At 45.3% G+C, this 17479-nt stretch overlaps 1 protein-coding gene across 1 annotated transcript in view; it reads left to right on the forward strand.

Annotated features, from left to right (window-relative positions):
* The window catches only part of LOC144820261 (dynein axonemal heavy chain 6-like), a 1187310-nt gene that overhangs the window by 536668 nt on the left and 633163 nt on the right, over positions 1-17479 (forward strand). Inside the window, exon 21 of the mRNA XM_078677850.1 lies at positions 9914-10033. Within this exon, the coding sequence (XP_078533976.1) occupies positions 9914-10033 (120 nt within the window). The remainder of the gene's footprint in view (positions 1-9913; positions 10034-17479) is intronic.

Consider the following 17479-nt stretch of genomic DNA (forward strand, 5'->3'; position numbering starts at 1 on the left):
ACCCCTTCCATGTCATGTGAGACAGCACTGAGGTATAGAGTCGAGGTTGAAGGCCTATGCTACCTCGTCCCGTAGCGCCTCCTCCCCATCTTGCACCCCATTCGAGTCTCTCTTTCTCCTTTTCTGCTTTTTGGCGTAGTCCATGGCCGCCTTAGGAGAGGTAAAGTAAAAATGTTGTTCTCGGATGGGGCCCCAATCCGAAGGCGGGCCGGGTACAGCATGGCATATGGTATATTTTGGGCACGGAGAAGTTGTTTCACCGTATTAAACTCTTTTCTTGGTGTTTGTACTGCCATCGTAAAGTCAGGGTAAAATTCAAGTTTGTTGCCCTGGTAATCTATCGTACCCTTCTCTCGCGCCAGTCGCAAGATCACATCTCTATCTTTATAGTTTAGAATGCGGGCAATGATGGGTCGGGGCTGCGCCCCAGGCACCGGCCTCTTCGCCAAGGATCGATGTGCTCGCTCCACTATAAATACTCGGGATAGGTGTTCAGAACCGAATATGTCTATCAGCAATCGCTCCATGAATTCTTCCATTTTGCCAACATTTGTGGATTCCGGCAGCCCCGTGACGCGGATGTTGTTGCGTCGGGACCGCCCTTCCAACTCCTCGTTCTTAGCCTGAATAACCGCCAAAACACGCTCCATGTTAAAGACTTTATTGGACACCGTGGTGAGACCATCCTCCGTGGCTGACACTCTTTGCTCTACCTCACCCATCCGTTCATTCTGCCTGTCGAATTGTGTTGCCATGTGATCGAGTCTGTGATTAACGGCTTCCATAGTGCCTTCAATAGATTGTAGTGTTTTTTGCATTGCTATCAGTGTGGCTTCTAGATTCGGAGTCCCACCAGTGGCCCCAGTTGATTCATTGTCTTGGGTTGCCTGTGAGGAGGACATCGCAGTTTTTTTGGCTTCGAAGTTTATCTTGGGCTGATTTCTCTCAGTTCTACCCATGCTGTGTTCGGGCCGTCACCGCCAATAATATCAGTACAAGCGTGCAATTAAATAGCAGAATCGACCCGTGCCCAAAGCCAAGATACTCAATGAGAACCAGCACCCGATAGATGGAGGGTCCAGGAGTTGCTCGTATACCGCTGACGCCCCACTAGTAGCACCAAAAACGCTATCTCCTAGGGCCAGTCTCTCCTTTACACTCCGCCTCGAATCCCAGAAAAACTCCCAGATTAAGGCAGCAGCCAGAAGACTCTATTCAGCCATCTGGGGTTCGCTCCTCGCCCTCCCCCCGCCGGCCGCAGCTCGCGTGGTGCAGCTCAGTACGGCCCAGCGCCACCTCCGCAGCCCCGGACTTTCCCAGGCCACTACCCCACTCACCACCTCCAGCTGGGTCGGGCGCCAGCTCCAAGGACAGCCGATCGACGCCGCTCTCAAACAGGAGCCTTCCGCTTGTCTCTCCGTTCACTGCCGGTCATCCCTCCTGCACTCCCGCTCGATGTCAGGCGCCGCAGGGGCTCCACTCAGCCGCCAGGCTCCGCGATCAGGTCCGCGAGCCACGAGGCCAGGCACCAGCGAGATGGCAACCGCCGGGAAGGGACTCAGGCGACGATATAGACGGTCGGAAACGGCCTCACTCTGCGCCGCTTCACTTTTAGTGCAAGTAGCCGTCACGCTGGATGGCGGTAGAAGACAGGATGTGTAGGATGTTGAAGGAGTTTATCCCGGTCCGGCGGAGCCTCACATAGGTGCGGCCATCTTGCCCGACGCCCTCTAGCGCCCGCCCGTAGAGGAGTAAAACTGTTGGGGAAAGGCGCAGGACCGTATTCTGTGCCAATCTTTGGAGAGGAGATGGGTTTCCTGCAGAAGGCACCCATCCGCCCGAGTGCTCCAAGTAAGATAAAATAGCTCGCCTTTTAACAGGATTATTTAACCCTTTCACATTGAGGGTGATCACCTGAAGAGCAGGACGTGACCTAGTGTGTTCACAAGTGGTGTGTGCAGTGGCCTCAGGAATCCGTCCCCTCTATCTAGGTAGCTGAACCCCCAGTCCCTGGCTCTGTCCATTGAAGTTTCAGGTCCTTGCCTGCGCCCCGCCCCCAACAGCACACAAGTCCTCCCTCCCTCCCACCTCCCTAACCCCAACAACCATCCCGCATTACTTACAGGGCTTCTCCCTCTTTGCCCTTGTAGCCTGCTCCCGATCTGCATCTTTCCCTCCCGCTTCCCACCCCCCCTCGCGTAGGTGATGGAGGCCAGGTCTTGATATAGAGCTATTGAGTGACCTTGGTACTTGAGAGGTTGTTTCAACCGAGCTTCACGTAGAATGCGTTCCTTGAGTGGGAAGTCCGGTAAAAAGGCCAATATGTCCGGTGGAGGGGCCGGCGCACGTCTTGCCATACCAACCCGGTGCGCTTGGTCAATACGGATTTCAAAGTCAGAGGCCTCTCCCAGAATCTCCCTAAACATGCCTTGGAGGTATCGGGCGACGTCGGTCCCCTCTTCTTTTGGTGGGACCCCCCTGACGTGGATGTTGTTGTGCCGTGACCTATTCTGGAGGTCCTCCACGTGGGCCTGCAGGTCTAGCTGTTGATCTTTAATGCATATAAGTTCCTGCTGTAGTTGCTCTATCTCCTCACGTTTGGTTTGGTCACAGTCTTCCATAGCGGCCACTCTCTCCCTAATCTCGTCCATGTCACGGCGTATCTCTCTCACCTCTCCTGCCACTTCGTGCTTGAGTGTTTGAAAATCTTCCCGGAGAGTGTTAAAGAGTGTTTCGAGGAATGCACGTGTGATGGGCACCTCCCCATCTCTTTGTTCGGCTTGTGCTTTAGAGGCTGGCGACGTTCGGCCCCCTTTCTCCCCTGTCGTGGAGCCTTTAGTGAGCATCTCTTTTAGTGATCTCTCCGCTTTCTTCCGCACGTTAGACATTTTGGGCCCCCAGCCCGCAGGAGGTCGGCCTCCGCTTTTGAGCCGCTGGTGTATTACAAGGGTAGTGCTGCTAGGTATCTTATAGTTTGGATTGAATCTTGACTCAATACAATTCTTTCCGAACTCTCCCCTCCGTCTGACCCCTGCTGCAGGCCTGACCTCTCGCCAGCGCCCCCCCTTGGCCGCCAACTGCCGTGCTCCGTCTCTCCTTTTCCTTCCGCTTACATGGGGATGTGCAAGCTACTCGTTGTGTGGGCCCCTTAGTTGTGGGCCCCCAGGCAGCGCCGGCCGTACTAGCAGCGGGATTATGGAGATGTGCAGCAGGAGCGCTCATGGGCTTCCTCACCTTTGCCTCCTGACTCTTCTTTCTTTCTCCCGCTTTGGTGCGTATGGCTTAATAAGCACTGTGCTGCCCTCAATGTCTCATTAGATGTCCCGCCAGATGCGTGTAGCGGCCGTTTTCAGGCCTCCCGCCCTCCTCCTTTGTCTCCCAGTTGGGGGAAGTGTGTGTAGCTTTTCTACGATCGCACCAGCTTCACGCTCGGGAGGCGCCAACCCACCGCAGCACAGTTCTCTGTAGTCGCTACTCTGTTGTGGCCTGTGCGGGCTTTCACCCAACCAGGATGTGGGCCGCACCCAGTATCGCAGTAACTCGCTTCGACAGGGAGGCCTGCCGCCTCCATCTGCCTAGGCGCTCAACACCAGGCCCTGCCGCCTCCTTTGTTGCTACTGGGTTGGTCTCGTCTGTTATCTCTCTGGGGCACCCGTCCACCACGTGTGCTCCCGGAGGGATGCACCCGCGCCTCTTTTCTCTGGGGCTGCAGTTGTGCTCGGTTCGGGGGCTCGCAGTCTCGCGCCCCATCTTTACCTGTCTCGGCGCCAGTCACACCGGGCCGGCCCGGTCTGCAAGGGTTGGTGAAGAGCCCGCCCGGCTGCGTGAGAAGGGGGAACAGCCATTACAACGCGGTTTTTACCACGCGTTGCTATTACATCGCAGCGTTACAACGCATGCGATGTTACAACGCATGCGATGTTACAACGTGTGGTAAAAACCATGCATACCATTACATCCCATGCACTTTTCCAACGCATGCGATGTAATGCGTAATGGCAGCTATCCAAGTCGTTGTGAGGAAACTGAGGCTGAGACTTCCGCAATCGCTCCCGGGACCACTGCTGTACTCTCGTTCATCCCCTCGCTGTCCGCGGTACACCACGGGGAAGCTAATTCAGGATTATGGCTGGATTAGGGGGCCAAGGGCGAGGAGCCTCCGAGTCTTGCAGCTGTTCAGGTTGCCATCTTGGCCACGCCTCCCTACTGGACGTTTTTAAAGTCACAATTCTTCCTGTCATATGCTCTGGAGTACATTTCCATTGATAAATGGTCACCCTTGAATCAGTAAACCAAGCAATTCCTGTGCAAGCACTGCGGTTGGAATTTGCGCTAGCTGAGCTTCTTCAACAATGAAAGGCATGCTCAGGTGAGACTTTAGTCTTCTTAACACACCAAATGCCACTTTAAGAGACTCGTTGAAGCAGGAAACGTTTTGCACTTGTACTATGGATTTTACTTTTAATACCAATCTCAAGTTTGTTTTATTGCAATTAGAATGTACAATAGACTACTTGCAGTCATGGTCTCCTACTCAATTTAAGCTATTTGTGAAAAATGTTGTTCAAGGTTAAGTTTCCTCAATCATAGTTTTTATTGTAGGAGCCTGAAACTACATAAGGCTTTTCCTGATATCCTACTTTTTGAACAGCCTAAAAATATCTATCCCTGTCTTTAGACCACAACATAAAATGTGTAATACTAATGCTCCATCTGGGTATTCTCAATTTGAACTCCTTTAAAATGCATTGGTCAAATCTGCAAACGGTGTATAGTGTATGCGATCTCTGATATGGTGCAGCGCAAGACTGAAAACATTAACTTTTTGCTTGTCCTTATGCTGCTGTTTTTTAAGGAATTATATGTTATATTCATCCTTTGTGTTCGAAATGTAACATAAAAAGTGGTGTACTGATTAATTTAATATTGTCCACTCCACATGAGTCTGTATGTTATAATCTTTTTAATGGTATTACATCTTTTATAATCCTCTTTTAAATGTTTTTAGGATTTAAGATAATTAGTATTATATTTTAAAACGTATAATTCTCAGTTGATTGTTTATTCTGACCTCAAGTCAAGGTACAAATCAATGTCCAAATCAAAACATGTATTTTGTTTGGTTTGGTAGTTTTTTTTCATTTCTGAGACCCGAATTCTGGAACAGCTTTGCATTCTTGGTTCAAGCAGATGCATACCTGGTTGTTGTTACGAAAGCTCCTGGTTTATCTATTGGTCTAATGCTAGGAGGGCTTTTTGATGGCATGATGTTTACTTACACGTTTTTCACACATATTATGCAGAATACAAATTATTGATGATCTACCTGTTAAACATTTTACAGTGCCTGTAAGATAATGCCTCTTTTTGCCTGTCCACGTCCATATTTTGGGCTGATCCTGTTGGTTGTTGGACTCTGAGCATTGTGTCCCTGCTAAAGGGCCCCAATGAATGTGCATGTGCTCAGACACCTAAAACTTGTCAAAATTGGTTATAATTCCTAATTGGCACATTTAACCTACCTATAAGCCCATAATATATGGTTCCCCATGTGCCCAGAGCCTGCAAGTTAAATTTCACTAGTGGCCTGCAGCACTTACTGTGTCACCACTAAAACGGCCATGTAACATGACTCTAGGCCTGCTATAGCAGTCTAGCTGGGCAGTGTTAAAACTGCTATATGGATCTCACCGCTTTTGGTGCCTTATAGCTTAACTGGAGGTTAGCCAACTGACCTTTGGACTCCTATTCTCAGTCCTGGGTACAAGTGGGAGCATGTCTATCACCTGGGGTCTCCTCTCAGGGTGCAGTCCTCCCTCTGTCTTCCACAGGCCCATACATTTTCTGAAGAAAGCACTGGGGGGGCCACATTTATGCCCAGTGCCACCCTGTGTGTGGGGGAAACTCCTGGCTACTCCCTAACCAATGGGGTAAAATTAATTTTGCTTCACATAACATCATTACTGTCCGAAGAGTTCAATGGATAGGCAACATGTCAACACAACAGGTGCCCAATACTAACAGCAGCGAGCGTCAGCTACCTGAACAAAACAAAATTGGTGGAACCCAAGGGTTATTATACGGGGCACAAACTGATCAAACTGACAGACTACAAATGAGACTGCCCCCAAGCAATTATCACACTGCACCCCAACTGTTTCAATGCCATCTGTTCTATCAGAAGCAAATTCTTAACCAGTCCCACGTGAAAGCTGCCATGATGGCAATACAAGTAAATGTCACTCCTCCATACTCCCTACCATACAACTGCCTCCTGAGGCCTCTCCGCTGGTCATGGTTTTAAAAGATTTACCTGCCTTGCCAAACGGCCAGCTTGAGAGTGAGGCCCAACTAAAGAACAAGATCAATCATTGGCTATGTTCATTGCTAGGGGATAGGAGTAGTAATTTAGCTTCACATAACATCATTACTGTTCGAAGAGTTCGATAGATAGGCAACATGTCAAATAAGGGAGCAAGGTAACCGTATCATTGGTAATTTTACTTATGTTCCCTTAGTGAATTCCATCTTGTTTAGACTATTTCATTGCAATGATTACAACCAGCATGTAAAAGCTGTTCCATATATCTTTTTTTTACAGACCTAACACTTTTATATGCCCAGATAACGCTGCTGTGAGACCAACTTTGGGTAATCATTAGGTTTTCAGTACCAACCTATAACTCTTCTCAGCACTTGCAGGTGTTGATTGACTGGATAACACTGTCCCTACAGCACACGATGATCGTGGGCAGAGTGATGAGGACCTGTTATTATTATTGCCCCTGAGACTCAAACTGCTGCTGATCTCAAAATGATGGATGGACGTTTCTGTAAGAGGGTCGCACGCAAAGGTTTTATTCTGGAACATTGCAGACATTGTGCATAGACTACTAGATCCAGAGTAGCTAAATATGATTACTGAATATCAGATTTTCTGTCTTTAAGAGACTTGGGCTTCTGATCATATATTTTTGAATGTGTACCATGCCACTTCAACTCCAACGGTTCCCGCCACGCATGGTCATAATAGTGGCGGTTTATTGACTCTAATTAGCACAACCTTTCCCTGCAGATTAATGGATACCATTACAGATTTGCCCTTCTTTCAGATTGTATGTATATCGCTAGGAATTATGTCTCCTGTGATCCTGATTAACTTTTACCATAATAACGACAGTACAATTATGGACTCATTGGGTTCCACTTTTAATAAAGTTATAGAAAACACCTCAGGTGATTTCTATATATTGTGGGAGGGTGATTTTAACCTAAGGGTATGTTGATTTATTAGTAATCTTGTATGCCGATTGTGGGAGGCTGATTCATCGGATCCCTCGCACTTTCATCACAGCCCTTGTGGCACTGCTCTAGACACCCTTTTGCTAAGCCATATTCTACTGCTTACAATCGATTTGGCAAGTGATGTCACTGACGGACAAGTTTCATTTACAGGGAGAGGTTCTGGCATCCTAATTGATTTTACTGCAGTCCCAATGAAGATAAGATTTTTTTTTATAAATTAAGCTGTTTTACCTTGTGATAAGAGTGATCAGCTCTTTACTTGAATTTAGGATTAACAACCCCGCACCAATTCATATCGATCGCAGTGCGGAGTATTCTAAAAATCAGGGACTCAAGTACAAGTGGGTTGAGGTTAAAACAAGGGGGCTTTTGAGACATCTGTTGGGGAGCAGTGGGAGAAAAATAGCAACCTGTTTGGATTGCAATGCTAATCCTTCAAACATAGTGGAGGCATCAGTGGCGTAGGAAGGGGGGTGCAGTGGGTGCGGGTCTCCCAGGGTGTCATCACTGAGGGGGATGACAAAATAGCAAAAATATGTGTTTTTAAAAATAAAATAAAAAATTGGGGCTCACAACACTTTTTTGGAATAAATAATATTATTTAAAATGAGTTTAACAACTTCGTCTGACAATTAATTACCCTCAACAAGTCAACATAATACGTATTGAAACTTTTTAGTTCAGTCAACAAAAGCAACGAAACGCGGCTAAACACAACGCTGTGTAGTGGAGAGCGTATGGATAAGGAAGAGGAGGGGGTGTTTCTTTCTGCTGAAGTCTGTCTCTGCAGTTTGTTCTCGAGTGAGACGTAAACAATCGGTGACTCATCATCTCTTAACCCACAACCAATCCTATCCGCTGCCGCGCCGGGCAGTCACCCCATGTTATTCTGTTGAGTTAGTTGTGCATTATTACTGAAGCTTGTAAGTGCTCTGCTGAATTTATTTCTGTGACATTTTTTAGTTCACTGAGTCATTGTGTTCATCTACTTCTCTATGATATTGAGTTTGGTAAGTAACGTAAACGTTATGATACATGCTATTTGTTTGTATTCGTACGTTAAGCCAGGGATGCCAAGAAATGTTCCGCACTGGGTACCACCTGACCTTGCTACGCCACTGGGAGGTATTCCCAGGATTATGTAGGCAAATCTCTGAGTTGTTAACAAGTCCTACACCTCACCGCCCGAAAAAGGCCATCAAGTGGTTTGACAGCCCATGTTCTAGAGCACATAAACAGCTGAAGAAAGACCTTAAAGGCTCCGCCTTGGACTCCGAGATTATACGATCTTGTAGACATTCTTACAAGGTCATGCTTGAGGCTAGGAAAGTGATCATAGGAAAGGAAGCCTGGGAGCTGCTGGAGAGGGCTTGCGAGGAAAAAGACACACAAATGTTTTGGAAAGTAGTACATTCCCCATACTTTGTAAGTGGCTATAATAGCAGTACTGACATGCCTATTCAATGTTCAGCCTGGGTGACACATTTTACACAGATATTTAATGTCACTTGTTACACAAATCAAGGTCCACCAAGTGTCAACTTAAATTTGGATCTAGGGATAGGCCCTTTTCTGGCCATCACACTAGACAAAGTTATCGTAGCTATGACTAGATGCCAAAAAAATAAAGCACCAGGAACTGGTGGGGTGCCAATTGACCTTTTTAAAAATAGCAGAGTTGTGGGCCTCTATACTGGTTAACACCTTAAATAGTACAATCATCTGTGGCCCCAGGTCCTTGTCAAATACATTCATAGTGCCCATACTCAAAAAGGGCGATCGAGGGGACTCCAAAAGCTACCGTCCCATTTCACTTATAGACAGTACAGCGGAAGTGTTGGGCAGGATTATACTGGAGCATTTAGAGACTCAGGCAATTAGATAAGACAATTGCATAGCAAGTATGAAAGGGCTAAGAGTGGACATCTATGCCTTGCCTTTCATGGACCTAAGTTCCTCACTCATCAATGTTGACAGAGGCAAGCACTGGTCCAAAGTGCTGGACTTGGAGTTGGAGGCAGGAATAGTGTATGTCCTAAGCCAACTGCATGAGGACGTTGTAGGCTGTGTTAGGTATGGCCCAAATGGGGAATGTACCCCCTTCAATTAACATCAGGAAGGGAGTACTTCAAAGCTGTGTAATTGCCTCATTTTTGTTTAGCATTTACATAAATGATTTGGAGAAACATCTAGGAGAGATTGTGGCTGATCCACAAAGGGCAGGGTCAAGAGCTAATCCGGTATTTATTCACGCATATGACTGGATTCTCATGTAGAGACCAACTCCAGAGACTGTTAGAGGGGTTAATGGTGTTTTGGGGTTCCATAGGACTGCAAACTAATAAATCAAAGTCGTGGATAGAACCGATGTATGGAAACTAGTTTATTGTTATAAAACACACATTTTTACTGCAATGCTTTAAGAGCGGTTATTGTTTTCAGTTATTCCAAAAATGCGTGTCTTTGCTAGCATGAAGCAAGACATATTTAGCTAGCTTTTTTCTTATTTATATTGCAATATTGTATGTGTTTCAATTATTTTAGAATTACTCTTTTGGTTTGAACGTCATAGAACATACTTCCATCAGAACACTATTTTGTATTCTAGGTTCTTCTTGATGACAGCACAATAAACATATCAACTATCGCCTCCTCGAGATATGTGGGACCCATAAAAGCTCGTGTTGATGAGTGGCAGAAGCAGCTAGCGTTATTTAGTCAAACATTGGTAAGTTGAACAGTGTGTGCTTATACAGGTAGAACTGTATTTTAACACACTTTGTTTTCCGTTAAGTGAAGTATTACTAATATTGTTTGAGAAATTGGGCACATGGAAATTCCCTAAAATATATTTTTACAGTCACCAGTATAGTTGACAAAAATGACAGAAATGATGACTCCTTGGTACTCCACAAGATAGCTGTATTTTCTATCTCTATTTAAATGTTTTTCTTTATTACTTCAGTTCAGACCTGAAATTACCTCTGAATCTAATGATTTAAGAAAGTTTTCCTCTTGAATTTATCTCTGTCCATTTGTATCTCCCTTAAAATGATATGGTGCACTCTTTGTTATTTATACATGTAAGAGGACGCCAAGGAACTCACTTGTTCTTACCCGCTGCTTCATTCTGGAGCCACCAGTACTCCCATTATCGCTAATTTGTGAGTTCGTTTCAGCATTTATATGTGGAAAGTAATCATGCTTTCAGTTGCATTTCATGTAAATGACAATGTGTAGTAGCACCAAAGGATGGGGTATGTCTAACAATGGTTGTAAAATGTTAAACATTTCAATGAAACATCGCATTTCATAAAGGCACAAAGGTTCTCAGTTGCTCACAGAGAGGGTGGAGTATTCAGGGATCTATTTCCGCCCCTGTCCTAGCTAATGAGAAGGAAATTTTCATTTCTATTAAGGATACGGAGGAGAGGATTATGTATTTCTGTCTCCACATTATACCGACAGCAGCCATAAGAAGACATTAGTCCGCTACATTTCCCATGAAGATAATACAAAAACAGATGTCTAAATCACCCAATCAAATAATGTTCAGTCTATGACAACTTGCTGCTAATGACCTTCCTCCTCTTTCTTCATCCGATCTAAATGTTAAGCGCCCATCCTTGTGGTGTTGGGTTCAAATCAGGCCTACATACTCTGCTAAACTCTCGAACACCTTAGTATAGAAGTTGGCACGGACACTGGAAAAGGTAAAAGACAAGTTTATTAAGACCCCATGGGGTGGTGATACATTCCAACAGCACCATTCGGTAATGTAAGAAGTAGCACACCGAACATCGGTGCGCGACCTCTTTTATATAGTTTAATAGCAATAAAAAGATAGGCGGTTACTAGTTTACACATTTTAGGTACATATAAGGTCATTTTTGGAACACAGCCAACACGTGGGAGGAGTTTCGACAGCACTGGTCAGTTGGCATGAACATTCCTGAAGAGTGACCAATTGGTGCGTAATGCGCATGTGCGCTTGACCAGTACTAAAAATAGCCTGTTGCCGAGCAGACTAGTGACCATGGGTATCGAGAAAGGACAAAAGGGCACACTGACCACGAGGCAACGTGTTTATAGGAAACGGAAGGCAGAAGGATTCAAAATGGCCCCCGTTCGTTTTGGTCAAGTTAACAGAAAAGACCGTGTAGCTGTGCTAAACGCTAACTCAGGAGCTGCCAAAACACGACAGACGGCCCTTTTAGCGTTTAGCAAAAGCTACCTCATAGTGGACATAGTCAGAATGTTCATCCTTAATGTCAATAGCCATTATTTTCAATACTTCATCATTGATCAGTTTCTCTTGTTTGACAATAGCTCGTTTGGACGGAATACAGGCTGTGATACATACAGAACATAATGTAGGGCCACATTGAATACATAGACAAAGAAAAAATAATACTCCAATAAAAACACAGAGAATCGTTAATAATTTCCAACCCCAAGTACTAAGCAGGGTCCAGAACCAACCAGAAAAAGTCCATGTTCCATTTTCTGGGTGGATCTCAGCAGCTATCTTATGTAATTTTGTAATCGAATCATATACAGAAGGTGAGTTATCTGGTACGTACACGCAACAACTACTTCCGATGACGCGGCATGCTCCACCCCTATCAGCTAGTATCACATCTAGAACCATTCGATTCTGGAGCGCCACAATTCTGGTAATTTGCAATTCCTCAGTAATATTCCCTAAAGCAGAGGCAGTTTCGTTGGCAACGGCTTCCACCACACGTGTAAGCCGCCTTATCTTTCTGCTATTCAATGCAGCTCCTACGAATGAAAATAACCCCAAATTGAAATCTACATACTGTTGTAAAGTGGTATCAGTCTGGTCTATTTCATCAAGATCTATTGTTCGTTTCACTCTATTCAATATGAAATCATGGTACAAAACATAATCATTGTGATACATGGGAGGAGCAATAAACACAGGTGGTAATACAAATGCTACATAACACGTTCCTAACCATCCCAAAGGTAGACGGTGATATCCCTTATTTCCACAAATAAAATATGTGTTATGCGAAGCTACAAATGCAATTCCAGTTGGTGTATCAAAGGTAAGTGTAATATTACATTCACTGCGACCTACGGGGATTGTACCTTTATTTCTAATACACAAATCTGCTTTTGTATCGATCACGGTTATTATATGCATGTTCGTCACATTTATGAGTCTTTGATTCGTATATACACGAGGTGTAGAAATATTGTCCGGACGATATTCTTCCCATTCGAATTTAGTTCCTTCAGCATGTGGATAGCCATCTTTATCGTTATAGCATATTTTATTCAACCGAAAAAGTAATCCACCTTTCGTTGGCCATCGCAGAGTAAAAAGAAGAGTGTACCAAGCATGACAAGAACCATTATGAGAAAACGGGAGAGGAATGAGTGGTGTTCCTCCCTTCTTCTGATGTCCGGGCAACATCCCACATACCCAACAATTGGACGTGTTGGTCATGTTATGAGTATGATGCAGAATCTTAATAAAGCTGTTATTCAAATAAGTCTGCCTATGTCTTTCTTCGTGAAAAGGCAGAGTGAAATGAAAATGTTCAGACGGACTTGGAGTGGTGGGCAGTAAATGTTCTCGTGCAGGAAACAACAGTTCTATAGTCCAAGCTAATACTGCGATCACCACTACGGTCAAGACAAATAAAACAGCACCAAGAATTCTCCCTCTTCGTGTCGAAGGAGATGCCATAGTTCACAAAACAATACTCTTCAAAAGCAATACTAAGCGAGAAAAATTAAAACGATGGTTCTGAACCGAGGCTGCCGTTGATTTGTTCTCCGGGATTCAAGACGGGTGTCGCTACACTGGGCAGAACTGATCCCCCCCCCTTGATATTCCCGGCTTCCGTTTCACAAACCTCAGAGCGGTCACCAACCAGTTTCAAAAAGAGCACAAAAGAAATCTTATTTCCTGGGGCGTAGATTGTACTTCACTTTATCCGAAACAACGTGGTCCGGGAAGGCTCCCTCCAATTCATCAGGCGTGACAGCTGGGCTCTTTTCTGTATCCAAAATCTTTCTGTAGTCGGATAGCACCACAGGGCTCACCAGATCCGGAGAGACACGTCGGCAGTGCGTTGAATGAATCCACCGCTTCTTGTTGGTGACTCTCACAGCAGTTCGCGTGGCCAGCAGCACTTGCTCAGGGCCATGCCATCTTGGTTCCAAACTGCTGGATCGCTCAAATATTTTGACCATCACGTGGTCCCCAGGACGGAGATCGTGAGCCTCACCAGCGGAGTTATCAGGGAGCGCCTCTCGAACCTGTTGATGAATAGAAAGCAAATCATTTGTTAATCGTGCCAGATAATCGTTCATCATTATACAAGGCATATCATGTATCAAACGAGGTTTTGGAACTCCCCAGATATTCATAGGCCTTCCAAACACTACTTCATAGGGTGTGAGGCCAGACCGAGAATGGGGCACTGATCGAATGGACAGCAATGCCAGAGGCAAAGCGTCCGGCCATTTCAGAGATGTCGATGCCACTATCTTTGCTAGCTTCAGCTTCAGAGTTGCATTATATCCCTCCACTAAACCTGCTGATTGCGGATGAAAGACAGCATGGAATCGTTGTTTGATTCCCAATCCTTTCAGGACATATTCCACTACTTTTCCAATGAAATGAGGGCCATTATCACTCCACATAAGTTTACAAACACCATAGCGCGGGAAGTACTCCTTGAGTAGCACCTTAGCTGTTGTCAATGCTGTATTGTCTTTCGTAGGGTAAGCCTCAATCCATTTGCTGAAGGCACACACCACTACTAGGACATACTTGAGATTATTACAGCGTTCCAGCTGGATGTAATCCATTTGTAGTACTTCGAATGGTGCAGTAGGTGGAACAAACCCACCTTTAGGAGTATGAGTCCCTTGTCCAGGATTGTGCTGCAAACATATCAGACAGGTCTGCACTACTCTCTTAGCCGTGCTAGCAATGTCAGCATTTTCCCAAACTCGTGTAAGCAATTTAGTAATTGCGTGAGCTCCAATGTGTGCCAGTCCATGTGTCATTTGCACCATTGTTTGTAAATAGGCCATGGGTAGTTTCCATCTCTCCATATCTTTACTACGCCAGCAACCCTCATCATCCAATACTCCCTCGGTGGCCCATTTCACAAGTTCTGCCTCTGATGCTGACTTCTGTATATCGAGTATTTCTTCTCTAGCATCATGCCACCGCTCAGCTTGTGACTTCACCACATACATGGGGCAATTATTTTGCAGCATAGCGGTCTCTCTCGCAATGCGGTCTGCAAAAGCATTGCCTTGCCCTATTTTGTCCGTCACCTTTTTATGTGCACTGCACTTGACTATTGCAACTTTCTTTGGGCATAACAGTGCATTCAGGAGATCTCGCACCAACTCTCCATGCATGATGTGTACTCCGTGTGAAGTCAGGAATCCTCGTTCCTTCCAAAGTAGGCCAAAATCATGCACTACTCCAAAAGCGTAACGACTATCCGTGTAAATGTTCACACATAATCCAGCACTTAACTCACATGCCTTCGTTAAGGCTATCAACTCAGCCGCTTGAGCTGATTTTTGGGGTATCCGTGCTGCTTCTACCACAGTCTTAAGTGTCGTGATCGCATAAGCTGCGGAAGTCGTACCATCTGGTAGCCTCACACATGACCCATCAACCCACAGTTCCCCATCCACATCTGGAAATGGCGTATCCTGTAAATCGATACGACCCTTTGTCTGTTCCTCAGTCAGAAAAACACAATCATGTTGTTCTTCCTTCTGGGTCTCAGCAACAGGATCCGGCAATAAAGTAGCAGGATTTAGTGCTGCACATCGCTTTAGTGTGATGTGCGGCGCCAACAATGTTAGCTCATATCCTGTCAGACGGGCACTGGTTAGATGCTGTGTTTTCGTTTGATTCAGTAACGCATCTACCGCATGGGGAACTAGCACCAACAATTTGTGTGACAAAACTATTCCCTCACTTTGTCGTATCGCAACTGCTGTTGCTGCAACTGCTCGAAAACATCCAGGCAATCCTCGAGCCACAGGGTCGAGTACCGCCGAGAAGTATGCACAAGGCCTCTGTTTGTCTCCGTGTGTCTGCACTAACATTGACAATGCGCACCCATCCTTCTCGTGTACATATAATGTAAAGATCTTCGTGTAATCAGGTGTACCCAACACTGGTGCAGAACAAAGAGCTTGTCTCAATTGTTCAAAAGCATTCTGACATTCATCCGTCCATTCAATGGGAATCGGTGTATCTTTAGACAACAATGCCAACAATGGTCTAACGGTATGTGAAAAACCCAATATCCATTGCCTACAAAAAGACGTCAAACCTATAAAGGCGCGAACATCTTTCTGAGTGCGAGGAACTGGGGTATCTAATATTGCTTGAATTCGATCTGGTGTCAACGCACGGCCCTCCTTAGACAAAAGATGACCGAGGTAGGTCACCTTTGGTCTACAATATTGCAGCTTTTTCTTCGAAACTTTATGATTATGTTTGGCCAGGAAGGAAAGCAGGGAAAAGGTACTCTTCTCACATTGTTCTGGCGTGTCTGCAGCAAGTAAGATATCGTCTACATATTGAATGAGAACCACTCCCTCTTGTAAGTCAAAGGAATCAAGCTGCCTTTTTAATGCCTGACTATAAATGCTAGGACTTTCAGTATAGCCTTGAGGAATTCGACAGAATCTGCACGATTTATTATTTAATGTAAAGCCGAATAGATATCGACTGTCAGGATGTACAGGGATCGAAAAGAAGGCGTTCTTCAAATCAATGACTGTAAAAGTAGTCGCCGTCGGTGGAACCAACGTAAGCAATGTGGTGATGTCAGATACCACTGGATACTGAGGCACTACTATCTTGTTTATTTCCCTCAAATCAATAATGAAACGGTAAACTTTAGTATCGGTATCTCTCTTAAGGATCGGTAAAATTGGACTATTGCAAACATTGTAAGGAACTTCCTCGACTACTCCTGCCGAAATCAAATCATTTACAATGTGTATTAAAGCAAGTTCACCTTCTCTAGAAATCTTATATTGCGGGACACGTGGCAGAGATACTCCCTCCTTTACAGTAATACGCACTGGGAGAATTATCATTCGTCCTACATCCGTGTCAGAAGTGGCCCACAATGTTTTTGGTAAGGAGGCCAGAACTTCAGATTCATGGACAAAACACACTCGCTCAAAGTCTGGGTAATTCTCATTCAGCACAACTCGCACTCCTTCTGGGGCACAGCGAATGGTAGCTCGAAAGTGTTTTAACATATCGAGTCCAATAATATTATCGGGTGTATTTGGAGACAACAAAAAGGGACAAGGGGCAGCAAATTTATCACATGAAATGCAACTGGTTGAGACAGTGGGCTAGAAGTAGGTGTTCCATCGAACCCTATTGCTGTAATTACCTCGCCAGACAGGGGAGCCCTTGGAACCAAGTGTTTGGACAAAGCGCTACGAGTAGCTCCTGTATCGACCAGAAATTGATCAGTAGAACCCAAAACATGTGCTTCTATGTATGGACCCCTCTGATCAACTGGTACCTCAACCGATTCCACACCCCATCCTACGCAATCCTACGCGTAATGCTCATCCCGTGGTTCAGCAGGATCACCCTCATTTATCTGATATTGATTGCGGTTATCAAACGTATTATAATCTGACTGACCACGACCCCTTGCTCCATATCCTCCACGATCGTTCGTGCCATAACCTCCTCTTGACCCTCCATAATAATTCCTAGATCTCCCACTTCCTCGTCCCCTCAAATTACGCTGCTCTCGAAACACCGGACAGTCTGCAATCCAATGCCCAAACTGTTTGCAGTATGCACATTGATTCACAGAAATGTCAGAGCGAGGGGGAGGAGCATTACTGTACGATCCTCGCCCCCCTCTATTGTTCCCTCTCGTAGCCTGAACCTGAGCTAACATTACCTTCGTTTTCAATTCCTTCGCCTTCTTTTCACTACTTTCTTTCGCCTCCAATTCCTGTCTTTCATAATATTGAGCCATAGTCAATAAAGAGGCAGGGGTTGCTGTGGTCCATGAACTTTCACTCGCTTTTAATCGTTTCGCAATCTCCGGTAGGAGATTAGCTACATACTTATCAACGAATAGATGCCTGCCAGTATCTTCTGTCAATAATT

Source organism: Lissotriton helveticus, chromosome 2_1 (assembly GCF_964261635.1).
Source record: "Lissotriton helveticus chromosome 2_1, aLisHel1.1, whole genome shotgun sequence".
Classification (NCBI taxonomy): domain Eukaryota; kingdom Metazoa; phylum Chordata; class Amphibia; order Caudata; family Salamandridae; genus Lissotriton; species Lissotriton helveticus.